The 15,031-nt window shown below is 40.2% G+C and overlaps 1 protein-coding gene across 1 annotated transcript; it reads right to left on the bottom strand.

Moving 5' to 3' along the window:
* Nucleotides 1-6,503: 6,503 nt before the first annotated feature.
* LOC115149695 (zinc finger protein 180-like) lies at nt 6,504-7,166 on the bottom strand (the record flags this gene model as incomplete). Its single annotated transcript, XM_029692613.1, has 1 exon — nt 6,504-7,166. A coding segment is annotated over one exon (663 nt), but the record flags the coding sequence as incomplete, so codon positions are not given.
* Between the last annotated feature and the right edge of the window lie 7,865 nt (nt 7,167-15,031).

Genomic DNA, 15,031 nt, shown 5'->3' with positions numbered 1-15,031 from the left:
GTGACGTAGTTAGAGAGCATTTCAGAATACAAAAAAACTGTCTAACTTACATAACACTCCCCTTTATGTAAAGGATTAATACCCTTTAGCCTTGGCCACCGTTATCTTTTTGCTTAGTTTCCATTCTCTGATTGGCTCAGACATTAGGGCATAGATTCTATTGGTGGCGTGACCATTGCAATGACACAAAAATAAACAGACATGCACACTCCTATTGCAAGTGCCTATAACTGATTAACTAATGTTCCTGTCTTGGCCATTGGGCCTTCACAAGTCCAAGCCTATGGTGCTTACAAATGATTAACCAATGTTCCTGTCCAAAGGCCTTCACAAGACCCACAATGACCAGGTGTGTTGATCCAGCTTTGCACAATCACATGGATTCTGCTTCCATAATCACATGGATTCTGCTTCCATATGTCTAATGGTTAACCCTATATTGATTTTGCTTACTACTTCTAAGAAAACAGTGTAGATACTGGAAAATGTCCAATAAACTCCAGAAATGTAAAATAGGAATGGGGTTGCCCTAACGCCGGGGGAACACGAGTAAGCATAATTCACTGGAAGGGGAACACATTGCATGCCAGCCAATGTTAGTCAATGTTGGGCTCCCGAGTGGCGCAATGGTCTACGGCACTACATCTCACTGCTTGAGGCGTCACTACAGACACCCTGGTTCAATTCCAGGCTGTATCACAACCGGCAGTGATTGGGAGTCACATAGGGCGTCGCAAATTGGCCCAGCATCGTCCGGGTTTGGCTGGGATAGGCCATTATTGTAAATAAGAATTTGTTCTTAACTGACTTGTCTAGTTAAATAAAGGTTCAATTTTAAACAAATTAAAATAGTGTTTTATGATAAACCGTTTTTTACAAAACCGTCAAGGCACCAACTTTGAGAAGGTTTTAAAACAAACGTTTCAAACCAATTCATGGAATTAAACAAAGAATGAATGTTAATGAATCTAGGTATGTTTCGCTTTTAATGTAAATGCTATTAATAAATTTGACTGAATATTATATAATGACTTATCAACAGATCTAACAATTTGACCCCAACATAAAATCTACACTGGTAATTCTAGAATATACTATACATCCTAGAAACCTGGTTATACTATCATTATGACATCATGGATGAATTCTAGAATATACTATATATCCTAGAAACCTGGTTAAACTATCATTATGACATCATGGATGAATTCCAGAATATACTATACATCCTAGAAACCTGGTAAAACTATCATTATGACATCATGGATGAATTCTAGAATATACTATATAGCCTAGAAACCTGGTTAAACTATCATTATGACATCATGGATGAATTCTAGAATATACTATATAGCCTAGAAACCTGGTTAAACTATCATTATGACATCATGGATGAATTCTAGAATATTCTATATAGCCTAGAAACATGGTTAAACTATCATTATGACATCATGGATGGCCAGTCTTTGTATTTATAGGGTAGTGAATTCAGGGGGTAGCCCTGAGCTGAACTCAAACCTGGGTCCACTGAAAGTCAAGCCAACACCTTATAACTGTTATGCCAAGATGTCTGAACTTCTTGAGGAGGTCGCTAGGTTTTGGGTTACGGTTGCTACAATAGCTTTTTCTATGAATTTGAGAATGGTAACATTTCTCCAGCCCCCATTCCTCAGCTGTTTACCAAACCAAGTCTATGGGCAGCCATTTTGTTGTTGTTTAAACCCTAGGTTGTCCCTTTAAAAAAGCCACATCACATCAAAAAGCCAAGTCACATCTGCAGTTGAAACAATAACAAAGCTGTCATTCCACCACGAGTTGGTAATAAGATGATGATGGGGCTGGAGAAATGTAACTACTCTCAAATTCATAGACAGACCTACGGATTCAAGGACTGACCATCCATGATATCAACATTATAGTTTTAACCATGTTGAGGCTATACAGTGTTGATTTACATTGTTTCTAAACATTGGAGTAAAAAAAAGCTTATTTGGGGTTCTGATGGGGTACAACAGTTGAACTAAGCTCATGAGGCCATTTGCACTGTACACTGTATATAGACTTTTTCTATTGTGTTATTAACTGTACATTTGTTTATGTGTAACTCTGTGTTGTTGTTTGTGTCGCACTGCTTTGCTTTATCTTGGCCAGGTCGTAGTTGTAAATGAGATCTTGTTCTCAACTGGTCTACCTGGTTAAATAAAGATGAAATAAAAAAACATTTAAAACATGAGGCATCTGATGGGGTAAACAGTTGAACTAAGCTCATGTGTTATATTCTTCAAGAATCAATGGCTATAAATAAATAATTTAAAAGTCAAAATATTGATGTAGCAATTGCAGATTTCCCCTTTAACACCAAACATCAGATCAACAACTGCAGAGTTTGTGCCTCTGTATTTAAGACAGTACTTACTAGTGTTAATCAGGTCCTGTTCATCGTTAGAACCATTGGACGCCTTAACATGCGTTTGGGAAACCGGGCCCAGATATCCAGTTTCCTCCTCTTCTTCCTCCTTTTTCACTCCATAAACTGCATCCTCCTCCTCTTTCACTCTGAACACGTCTTTTTCTTCTTTCACTGAAACGTCTTTCTCTTCTTCTTTCACGGTAACAGCCTCACCCTCTACTTGTTTTTGTATTGTAACATCCTTCTCTTCCTCCTCCTCTTTCACCAGAACTTCTTTCTCCGTCCAGCAGACCTCCTCTTCTTTAGCAGGAGGAAAGTAGCTTAGTGAACTCATGGTCGGGGATGTTAGCTAGTTAGCATTAGCGACTAGCCTAGTTCTAAGCTAACTTAGTAAACCAGCTAGCTGACAAACAACGTAAATATATAATTAAATGGTCCAACAAGTACATTTAACAGAAGTGTGTTTAAAACACAGCGACTAATATACACCAAACCAGTGTAAAGAGCGTGAATGTTGTAGCTATGTTTGCTAGAAAGCTACCGAGGTGTCTGACTAGCTGTTGTTGTTGAAGGAGCGTCCCGTCCACTAGATTATACGTCACACTGGCAGCATCGCCTGAACCTAAAAGACGCACATCGCCATCTGCTGACTGGAGTGGGCAACGCAGTTGAGGAACCAAACGTTTATTTTTCATTTATTTCATTAACGTTTAATATTATATTAAGTCGTTCAAAGAGAAGCATGTGTTGATTGATTCGTTTTTAATGAGTGAGAATTTAAAACAAACTTTACACCCACTACATATTTGCATTGAACCATACTTCTGACATGGATCATTTTGACCCCAGAGGCATATCTTTTATCATAGCAAAAATGTGGTTTATTCAATTCTTCCAATTTTTCATGACTTTGTCAATCAACTTGTTCTTAATAAATCTAAATCATGGTTTAGTGTTTCTGTATCAATATGGACTTTTAACAAATTTAAATCCTTTGGAGTCATTTTGACCCAAGCAATAAGCACCTTTGATAAATAGGACGTTTATTTCAAATCAAAATCACATTTTATTGGTCACATACACGTGTTTAGCAGATGTTATTGCAGGTGTAGCGAAATGCTTGTGGTTCTAGCTACGACAGTGCAGTAATATCTAACAAGTACACAACATATACCCAATACACACAAATCTAAGTATTTGAATCTAGGTTTCTCTGTATACATGATCCATCCCACCAGAGGGTGGAGGGGCTCCCGTATCAGTGGTTTTGACCAGACAGACACACAGTATAGTGCCTCCCATGTACTCTCCTAAGATTGGACTTTTCTATACCACGTATCACTTGACTGTGTACAAAACTGCCCGCGGTAGAAAACTCTGCCAGTGGTAGAAAAATCTGCCAGTGGTAGAAAAATCGGCCAGTGGAATACAGTGTATTCATAAAGTATTAAGACCCCTTCAATTTTTCTACATTTTGTTACATTACAGCCTTATTCTAAAAATGTTGAATATTTTCCCCTCATCAATCTACACACAACACCCCATAGTGACAAACCATTTGCAAATGTATTTCCTTAAGTATTCAGACCCTTTGCTATGAGACTCGAAATTGAGCTCAGATGCATCCTGGTTCCATTGATCATCCTTGAGATGTTTCTACAACTTGATTGGAGTCCACCTGTGGTAAATTCAATTGATTGGACATGATTTTGAAAAGGCACACACCTGTCTATATAAGGTCCCACAGTTGTCAGAGCAAAAACCAAGCCATGAGGTCAAAGGAATTGTCCATAGAGCTCTGAGACATTATTGTGTCAAGGCACAGATCTGGGGAAAGGTACCAAAAAATGTCTGCATCATTGAAGGTCCCCAAGAACACAGTGGCCTCCATCATTCTTAAATGGAAAAGGTTTGGAACCACCAAAACTCTTCCTAGAGCTGGTCGCCCGGCCAAACTGAGAAATGGGGGGAGAAGGGCCTTGGTCAGGGAGGTGAACAAGTACCCGATGTTCACTCTGACAGAGCTCCAGAGTTATTCTGTGGAGATGGGAGGACCTTCCAGAAGGACAACCATCTCTGCAGCACTCCACCAATCAGGCGTTTATGGTAGAGAGGCCAGACGGAAGCCACTCCTCAGTAAAAGGCACATGACAGCCCACTTGGAGTTTGCCAAAAGACACCTAAAGGACTCTCAGACCACGAGAAACAAGATTCTCTGGTCTGATTAAACCAAGATTAACCTCTTATGGCTAGGGGGCAGTATTTTCACGGCTGGATAAAAAAACGTACCCGATTTAATCTGATTATTAGTCCTGCCCAGAAACTAGAATATGCATATAATTATCAGCTTTGGAGAGAAAACACTCCAAAGTTTCTAAAACTGTTTGAATGGTGTCTGTGAGTATAACAGAACTCCTATGGCAGGCAAAAACCTGAGAAGGTTCTGTTCAGGAAGTACCCTGTCTGACCATTTATTTGCTTTCTTTGACATCTCTTCCAAAAACTAAGGATCTCTGCTGTTACGTGACAATACCCACGTCTCCAATGGGCTCTCAGAGCCCGGGAAAAACAGGAATGACGTAATTCAAAGCCCTGGCTGAAACAAAGGAGAGCAAAAGCTAAGTGGTCAATCAGTGGAGTAAGCCTTACGCTCGCGACCTGCCCCGCCCCCGGCTTTCGGTTTTTTCCTCAGTTTACAGACAGGCAGATTCCCGGTCGGAATATTATCGCTTTTCTATTTTGCATAAAAATTGGTTTTAAACAGCGGTTGACATGCTTCGAAGTACGGTAATGGAATATTTAGAATTTTTTTGTCACTTTCTGCGCCATGCTCGTGACCGTGATATACCATAGGGATAGTGTCTAGAACGCACGAACAAAACGTCGTTGTTGGAACATAACGATTGATTATTTGGGACCAAACCAACATTTGTTATTGAAGTAGAAGTCCTGGGAGTGCATTCTGACGAAGAACAGGAAAGGTAATAACATTTTTCTTATAGGAAATGTGATTTTGGTGAAGGCTAAACTGGTTGGGTGTCTAAATAGCTAGCCCTGTGATGCCGGGCTATGTACTTAGAATATTGCAAAATGTGCTTCATCCGAAAAGCTATTTTAAAATCAGACATATCGAGTGCATAGAGGAGTTCTGTATCTATAATTCTTAAAATAATTGTTATGCTTTTTGTGAACGTTTATCGTGAGTAATTTAGTAAATTCACCGGAAGTGTTCGGTGGGAATGCTAGTTCTGAACGTCACATGCTAATGTAAAAAGCTGGTTTTTGATATAAATATGAACTTGATTGAACAGACATGCATGTATTGTATAACATAATGTCCTAGGTGTGTCATCTGATGAAGATCATAAAAGGTTAGTGCTGCATTTAGCTGTGGTTTTGTTTTTTGTGACATTATATGCTAGCTTGAAAAATGGGTGTCTGATTATTTCTGGCTGGGTACTCTGCTGACATAATCTAATGTTTTGCTTTCGCTGTAAAGCCTTTTTGAAATCGGACAGTGTGGTTAGATAAAGGAGAGTCTTGTCTTTAAATAGCTGTAAAATAGTCATATGTTTGAAAAGTGGAAGTTTTCGGATTTTAGAGGAGTTTGTATTTCGCGCCCCGCCCATCATTGGATATTGGAGCAGACGTTCCGCTAGCGGAACATCTAGATGTAAGAGGTTAAACTCTTTGGCCTGAATGCCAAGCGTCACATCTGGAAGAAACCAGGCACCATCCCTACGGTGAAGCATCATGCTGTGGGGATGTTTTTCAGTGGCAGGGACTGGCAGAATAGTCAGGATCGAGGGAAAGATGAACAGAGCAAAGTACAAAGATTTTTCTACTGATGAGGCTCATAGAACAGGGGGAAAACAATTTGGGTTCTACATTGTAACATTATTAATTAAAATACTCCTACTACAATGTTAAAACATTCTACATTGTGACATTTCATTGATATCATGAAACAACTCCTTCATGCATGTATTTTCTGATGTTTGATCAGAGATCTTTTATCAGAGTATCTCTTGTGACATTGATCACAGCTATGAGGTTTCTCTCCTGTGTGTGTTCTCTGGTGTGATACCAGGCTGCTTGACTGAGTAAATCTCTTCCCACATTGATTACAGCAATAAGGTTTCACTCCTGTGTGTGTTCTCTGGTGTGATACCAGGCTGCTTGACTGAGTAAAACTCTTCCCACATTGATTACAGCTATAAGGTTTCTCTCCTGTGTGTGTTCTCTGGTGTGATATCAGGCTGCTTGACTGAATAAAACTCTTCCCACATTGACTACAGCTATAAGATTTCTCTCCTGTGTGTGTTCTGTGGTGTAGAGTCAGATGGCTAGATGTAACAAAACTCTTCCCACATTGATCACAGCTATAAGGTTTCACTCCTGTGTGTGCTCTCAGATGTACTATCAGCCAGCTTGAGTGATTAAAACTCTTCCCACATTGAGAACAGTTATAAGGTTTGTCTACTGTGTGTATTTTCTGGTGTGATTTTAAATCTGTTGAACTAACAAAACTTTTTCCGCAGTCAGAGCAGTGGTAAGGTTTCTCTCCTGTGTGTGCTCTCAGATGTACTATCAGGCAGCTTGAGTGAGTAAAACTCTTCCCACATTGATCACAGCTAAAAGGTTTCTCTCCAGTGTGTATTCTCTGGTGAGTTTTCAGGCAGCTTGACTGAGTAAAACTCTTCCCACATTGATCACAGCTATAAGGTTTCTCTCCAGTGTGATTTCTCAGGTGTACTTTTAGTGATTCTGATCTTAAGTAACTCTTCCCACAATCAAAACAGTGGTGAGATTTCTCTCCTGTGTGTACTCGCTGGTGTATTTTAAGTTCTGATGAAGATTTGCAACGTTTCCCACAGTCAGAGCAGCAGTTAGGTTTCTTTCCTGTGGGTCTCTGCTGGTGTTTCTTGAGGTGTTCTGATGTGGAGAGACTCTTCTCTGCCTCGTTAGCATCATGATGTTGAGGCTCCCCAGAGGATCCACAATCGTCACGTCTCTCTCCTGTGTGAACAAGTCAGACAGATGGTGAAAGGCCCACAACAGCAGAAATCCACTGTGAAAGGTGATGCCAACAGCGCAGCCATGATGTCTGTAATGAATGTTAAAATTACTTGACAATTGTCTTAAGACAGTCAAGTGAGCAACAATAGACATATTTAGTCTCTTTTTCACATTAATAGTAAGATCAATGATTTTAGGCTAGAAATAAGTAAAAGTTGTTGAAATCCTAAGCAGTGTGCCAGGCGACTTTTGGTCTCCAATATAGGCCCCTTTCTGTGTTTGCTAAAATTGCGACAAGGGCGATGCACATGCAATTTGATTGCAGAAACACCTCCATGCTAATGAGGAAACCGATAGTTATGGATGTACTATATCTGCCTAGAGCAAAAATGGTGAGCAAGGGCCTCCCGAGTGGCGCAGTGGTCTAAGGCACTACATCGCAGTGCTAGCTGTGCCACTAGAGATTCTGGGATCGAGTCCAGGGTTGCATGTTGCATGCCGGCTGCGACCGGGAGGCCCATGGGGCGGCGCACAATTGGCCCAGTGTCGTCTGGGTTAGGGGAGGGTTTGGCCGGCAGGGATATCCTTGTCTCATCGCGCACTAGCGACTCCTGTGGCGGGCCGGGCACAGTGCACACTGACCAGGTCACCAGGTGTACGGTGTTTCCTCCGACACATTGGTGCTGCTGGCTTCCGGGTTGGATGGGCATTGTGTCAAGAAGCAATGCGGCTAGGTTGGGTTGTGTTTCGGAGGACGCATGGCTCTCGACATTCGCCTCTCCTGAGTCCGTACGGGAGTTACAGCGATGAGACAAGACTATAACTACCAAATGGGGAGAAAAAAGGGGTGAAAAATATATATATATTTTAAAAAATGGGGAGGAAAGATTCGTTTTCACAATGTATTCTGAATATTACAGCTCAAGATCAGGAGAGCTACTCAAAGAAACTCACATTAAGCTCTGTGTCTATTCACTAATTCACCACCGTGGGGGAAAACTCAGGGGAGTTCTCATAGGCTGACAGCAGAAATAGCCTCCATTTACAGGTTGCTCACACTACTTTTGATTATAACTGTAAGGCTCGTTTGAATGTCCTGATTAATATAATGTTTGTGTTATTGTCGAAAATGTACTACTTTATATTTAAAAACGACTTCAACCAGTAAAATGCTCTTTGGCTAGTTTTCCATCAGCCTGACAATGAGGGTTTGTCCACTAAGTGTATGCCAAAATGGTCTATAATCTCACCTAACAATAACATAGACCCACAACTTCACCTAACAATAACATTGACATACTGTAGGACCCATAACTTCACCTAACAATAACATAGACCTAGGACTATAAATCATTTAATATTTCAGGTGAAACATGGAAACTAAAATGTCTGTGATGACATTTCATAACCTGATCACCAGATAATTTTGTGAATAATCCCACTAGGCTACTCTGTAATGAGTTGTCATTCTAAATGTCCTGAATAAAGGAAAATAGCTCTGTGTGTTGTACAATAGCCTATCCATCAAGGAACAGGTCTCTACACATTATGAGCTAAGTATCTCTGTGTCCAGACAGACTAATGAGACCCTACTGTAAATCAAGTAGACAATAACACATTATAAACATCGATTTGTTTGGGATATTGGATCCAATGAAGAGCACGGCATAACTGTCTTTACCGGTGTAATGAATGAAGAAGCACATTTGACTGGCATGCAGAAAATGATTTCCTGGATCAGCTGATGATAGTTGAACATGTGACTAACTAAACAGCTACAGTATTAAGTATTATGTGCAATTATTGAATAACCGAATTAATGACAGTATCCATTTGGGTGTTGTCAATAAAGTTAAGGTGACTCTCGGTTAGAACCATTGGATTTAGCAAACTCTGAAATGATTTAGGATTTCTGTGCCCATGAAAACTGTTTTCCCAGCGTAATATAAGGAGACACTAAATGATACATAGTTCGAGTGCATTTCAGAGATCTGAATACAAAAAAAACTGTCCGACAGCAAGATCCAGTATTTAAGTTTAAGTTCATCATATGACAAGCGCAACGTTATGACTATAACTACTGTTCCCTGAAGGAGGTAAACTAGGTACAACATACTATTAAATCCACACCTCGCTGGAAGCCCCGCATTCCACAGGTGATGAGCATGAGACTCGGATATATTCCTTAAATGATTTAATCCTTAAATTTAATACCTCACTTCACCGACCCAGGAAGTGGCGGAGCCAAAAAGGTGTTGTAACTCGTTCAAAACTGGCACGCAGATCGGTAGAAATGGTCAGATAAATTGGCAAATGGATAGCCTATCCATCAAGGAACAGTTCTCTACACATTATGAGCTAAGTATCTCCGTTTCCAAATGGACTAACGAGACCCTACTGTAAATCAAGTAGACAATAACACATTATAAACATCAATATAAATATTGATTTGTTTGGGATGTTGGATCCAACGTGGAGCACGGCATAACTGTCTTTACCGGTGTAATGAATGAAGAACTACATTTGACTGGCATGCAGAAAATGATTTCCTGGATCAGCTGATGATAGTTGAACATGTGACTGTAACTAAACAGCTACAGTATTAAGAATTATGCGTAATTATTTAAGAACCGCATTAATGACAGTATCCATTTGGGTGTCAATAAAGTTAAGGTGACTCTCGGTTAGAACCATTGGATTTAGTAAACTGAAATGATTTAGGATTTCTGTGCCCATGAAAACTGTTTTCCCAGCATAACATAAGGAGACACTAAATGTTACGTAGTTAGAGAGCATTTCAGAGATCTGAATACAAAAAAACTGTCCGACAGCAGATCCAGTATTTAAGTTAAAGTTCATCATATGACAAGCTTAACGTTATGACTATAACTACTGTTCCCTGAAGGAGGGAAACTAGGTAAAACATACTATTAAATCCACATGTTATGACTATAACTACTGTTCCCTGAAGGAGGGAAACTAGGTACAACATACTATTAAATCCACACTTTATGACTATAACTACTGGTCCCTGAAGGAGGGAAACTAGGTACAACATACTATTAAATCCACACCTCGCTGGAAACCCCGCCTTCCACAGGTGATGAGCGTGAGACTCGGATATATTCCTTAAATGATTTTACAGGAAGTGGCAGTGCCAAACAGGTGTTGTAACTCGTTCATAACTGGCACGCAGATCGGTAGAAATGGTAAGATAAATTGGCACTTCAAACAGAAATGGAAAAAGTTTGCCTATTTTACCGGAAACTCCAGGAGCATAACGTCAGAATTAACGAAGGCCAGCAGCAGGTGGGGAATTGGTTATTTTCTTCTGGTTATATTGACCTCTGGCTTCCTCAAGTCATTTGTGTGTGTTAATTATTTAATCAAACGCTTGAAGCATCAGTTCAGTTCAAGTTCTGCACATACAGTTGATTTTATTAAACACACGGGGTGTGTCTATATGAACAAATACACGTCATAACATTTCAACCAATCAATTGGTAGAAAGAAAATACTATTTTCTTTAATCTGCCCTAGAACAACATACAACATGCTCTCATTCAGACCCCTTTTATACATTTGGTTATGTTACAACCTTATTCTAAAATGGAAACATTTTTTAAATGATCAATTTTCAGATAATACCTCATAATGACATCACAATACCCCATAAAAGTGAGAGAAAAAAAGTTTAGAAATGCTTGCATGCCAGTGGTTGTATCTCTGTAGGACATGCCAGTAGGCTACAGTAGGTTGTATCTCTCTAGGTCATGCCAGTAGGCTACAGTAGGTTGTAACGCTCTAGGACATGCCAGTAGACTACAGTAGGTTGTATCTCTCTAGGTCATGCCAGTAGGTTACAGTAGGTTGTAACTCTCTAGGTCATGCCAGTAAGCTACAGTAGGTTGTAACTCTCTAGGTCATGCCAGTAGGCTACAGTAGGTTGTAACTCTCTAGGTCATGCCAGTAGGCTACAGTAGGTTGTATCTCTCTAGGTCATGCCAGTAGGTTACAGTAGGTTGTAACTCTCTAGGTCATGCCAGTAGTCTACAGTAGGTTGTATTTCTCTAGGTCATGCCAGTAGGTTACAGTAGGTTGTATCTCTCTAGGTCATGCCAGTAGGTTACAGAAGGTTGTATCTCTCTAGGTCATGCCAGTAGGTTACAGTAGGTTGTAACTCTCTAGGTCATGCCAGTAGGTTACAGTAGGTTGTATCCAAGTGGAAACAATTATCAACCCAATGTGGAAAGTGTTGAATTTGGTCAACAACAAAATGAATGGCTTATTTGCTACTTGAGGTTTACTTGATCTAACAGAAGTTTCGTAATGATTAAGTTGTTATGTGGACACGTGACATACCGACAACTTTGATAAAACACTATAGGATTTGTCTCCAGATCGCTATGCATATTCATGCTAGTAGCTTAGCATCTCTCTCCATTGAATACAGGCGGCTGACGTCAACAACCCTCATAGAATATAAACAATAGATTACAATAATAAGATGTATCCACCAATCCAAAGACAGGATAGGTGGGAGATAGACAACCCACAGTGCAGCTTTGTGGACAACGACTCCCCTTGTCAGGACGGAGAGACATCTTGTCAGTATATCCATAATCTTTGGTGTAGCCAACCCAACTCTCACATGGCTCTATTGGGGGTCACGGTGTGTAGTTGTTGGTGCTGACATCTTCAGGACAGGAATACCGGTTTACTTAACGGAGGAATAAACACACATGTTCATCATTGGTGTCTTAACCAGAACGGGGGAAAATGCACTTTATTTATTTTCGCACATGCGCAGTCATACATCTCTCATAGGGCATGACTGTACCAGTGTAAGAACACAACTCAAACAACATATTAGTCCACATGCCAACACCCCCACTTGCTCTTATACTGTACAAGTCGTATTCAACCTAACTTTATCAACACATTTAGCTTACAGTTATTCATCTCACAAATGTCAGTTTATATTCCAAACATGTAACCCAAGAATTTTTCATTTTTGAACTTCGTTACAGGTTTAGTCAAAACATCTGCAGCCATGTCTGCCGTTGGACAATATTCAATACTTATTTTACCATCACTGAGTGCAGATCGAATGAAATGATATCTGATGTCGACATGTTTACATCTCTGACGACACACTGGGTTCTTTGACAGAGCAATTGCACCTTGGTTATCTTCAAAGATTGTTACTGGTGTATATTGGCACTCACTATCCATCTCGCCCAATAACTGTACAAGGTACAAACTTTCTTGTGTAGTAGCAGCCAGTGCCATGTACTCTGCTTCACATGTAGATAAAGCTACTGTTGGCTGCTTCTTAGACCTCCATGAAATGACAGGTCCACATTTAGTTAAACTAAAACAATACCCTGTTATGCTTCGTCTGTCACTTTGATCTGCTGCCCAATCAGCATCACTATATGCTATGAGGTTGAGTTTTTCCACCCCCTTTTTGTAACACAACTCCTGATTCATTGTTCCCTTTAAGTACCTCAACACATGTTTAGCTGCTATCCAGTGTTGCTCTTTTGGTTCTGATAGGTATTGTGACAGCTTGCTGACAATCCAACTGATATCCGGTCTTGTACATGTCATCACATATATCAAGCTGCCTATCACTTCACGATACCTTTTTGAATCAATAAGTTCACCATCACCATCAAAGTTTGGTTTTTGTTCACATGGTGTTGACCTTGTTTTACAGTCTGACATACCAAACCTTTCCAGTATCTTGGTTATATACCTTGTTTGGTTCATCGTTATTTTCCCTTCACTTTGTGTAAAATCAATGCCTAGGAAATGTCCAAGCCTCCCAAGATCTTTCATCTTAAATTTTTCACGTAACATTTCTTTTACACTTGTGAGTGAGTCACTATCACTAGCAGCGATAATTAGATCATCGACCCAAATTATCAAAATGATCCTTTCTGTTGCAGTTTGTTTGTTATAAACACAGTGATCAGCTGGGTTCTGTGTAAAACCATTTTCACTAAGGTGATCATGCAACATTTTGTTCCAGTTCCTTCCTGACTGTTTCAGGCCGTACAGTGACTTGTTCAGTTTGCAGACTAGTTGCTCACCTGTATCTGACCTGACTTCAAAACCCTCTGGTTGCTCCATGTACACTTCACAGTCAATAGGAGCATGTAGATATGCTGTTTTGACATCCATCTGATGTAACTCTAAGTCATACTGAGCTGCTAGCTGCATCAAACAGCGTACTGATGTCATATTTGCAGTTGGAGAAAAAGTCTCCTTATAGTCTATTCCTGCCACTTGACTATACCCCTTTGCAACATATCTTGCCTTGTATGTCTCAGTCTCATCTGAATTGTTTTTGACCGCATAGACCCACCTGCCCCCCACTGCATTTTTACCCTCTGGCAGTGTGGTTAATGTGAATGTATCATTTTCCCTAAGGGAATCCATCTCCTCCTTCATAGCAGTAGCCCAAATCTCTGATTTTGGTGAAATCATTGCTTCTTTGAAGGTTTGTGGTGCATTGCACATTACTCTGTAGCAGTAGTCAACACTAGGTGGTATCTGGTCATCACATTTCACTTTACACTCATAGTCTTTTAAGTACTGGGGTTTCATCCTCGCTCTGTCTGGATAGCGTGGACTCTGACCATCTGAAGTCTCAATTTGCACATCTTGTGTCTCTTCTGAGTTTTGATCTGCCATCTTGGCTTTCGGCATGGGGTTTTCAAATCTCTCCCCATGAAGATCATCACTGATTTCCAAATCTGTCTGAGTTTGGTGTTCGACTACACCTTTTGTAACACACTTGACTAATCTGTTTTTAAGAACTTTCCCAGTGTCTGGGTAGTAGACTAGGTATGCTGGACTATTTTTATCATACCCGACAAAAATACCCTTTTCACATCTTGAGTCTAACTTTTTCTTGTTCTGTCTATATGCATAGCAAACAGATCCAAATTCTTTCATCTTTGAAAGATCAGGCTTTCTCCCAGTAAACATGTAGTGTGGAGTCTGTCCTACACGCTTATTGTAACACCTATTGCGAATTACTGCAGCAGTCATTACAGCATATGTCCACAAGTTCTTTGGTAGGTTGCTTTCAAGTAGCATGCATCTTGCCATTTCGAACAATGTTCTCCAATTTCTCTCAGCCGTCCCATTTTGATGGGGTGAGTAAGGGGCTGAAGTTTCATGTCTTATGGCGTTCTTACTGAGCAGTGACTGGAACTCTTTGGCTGTGAATTCTGTGCCATTATCTGACCTGACACACTTTATTTTCCCATAAGGGGCCACATCAGCAATAAACTTCTCAGCAGCTTTTACAGTATCACTCTTTGCTTTTAGGAAATACACAAAAACTGCCCCTGAATAATCATCCGTAAATGCTAGAGTATATCTGAACCCATCTTTCGCCTCTGGCTCAATAGGGCCAGCCAAATCAGTGTGCACAAGCTCAAGAGCCGCTTTTGCTTTTTCATCAGGCTCTCTGTTTCTGCTCTGAACAAATTTTCCCTGAGTGCAGATTTCACAGTTGAGGGTAGATTTGTCAATTTTACCTGTGATTTTCATTCCCTCTGTCACATTTTCTAACTTTGACACATC

Source organism: Salmo trutta, chromosome 15 (assembly GCF_901001165.1).
Source record: "Salmo trutta chromosome 15, fSalTru1.1, whole genome shotgun sequence".
Lineage (NCBI taxonomy): Eukaryota > Metazoa > Chordata > Actinopteri > Salmoniformes > Salmonidae > Salmo > Salmo trutta.
The sequence above is the reverse complement of the archived record's forward strand: the minus strand, read 5'-3'. Positions and strand labels throughout refer to the sequence as shown.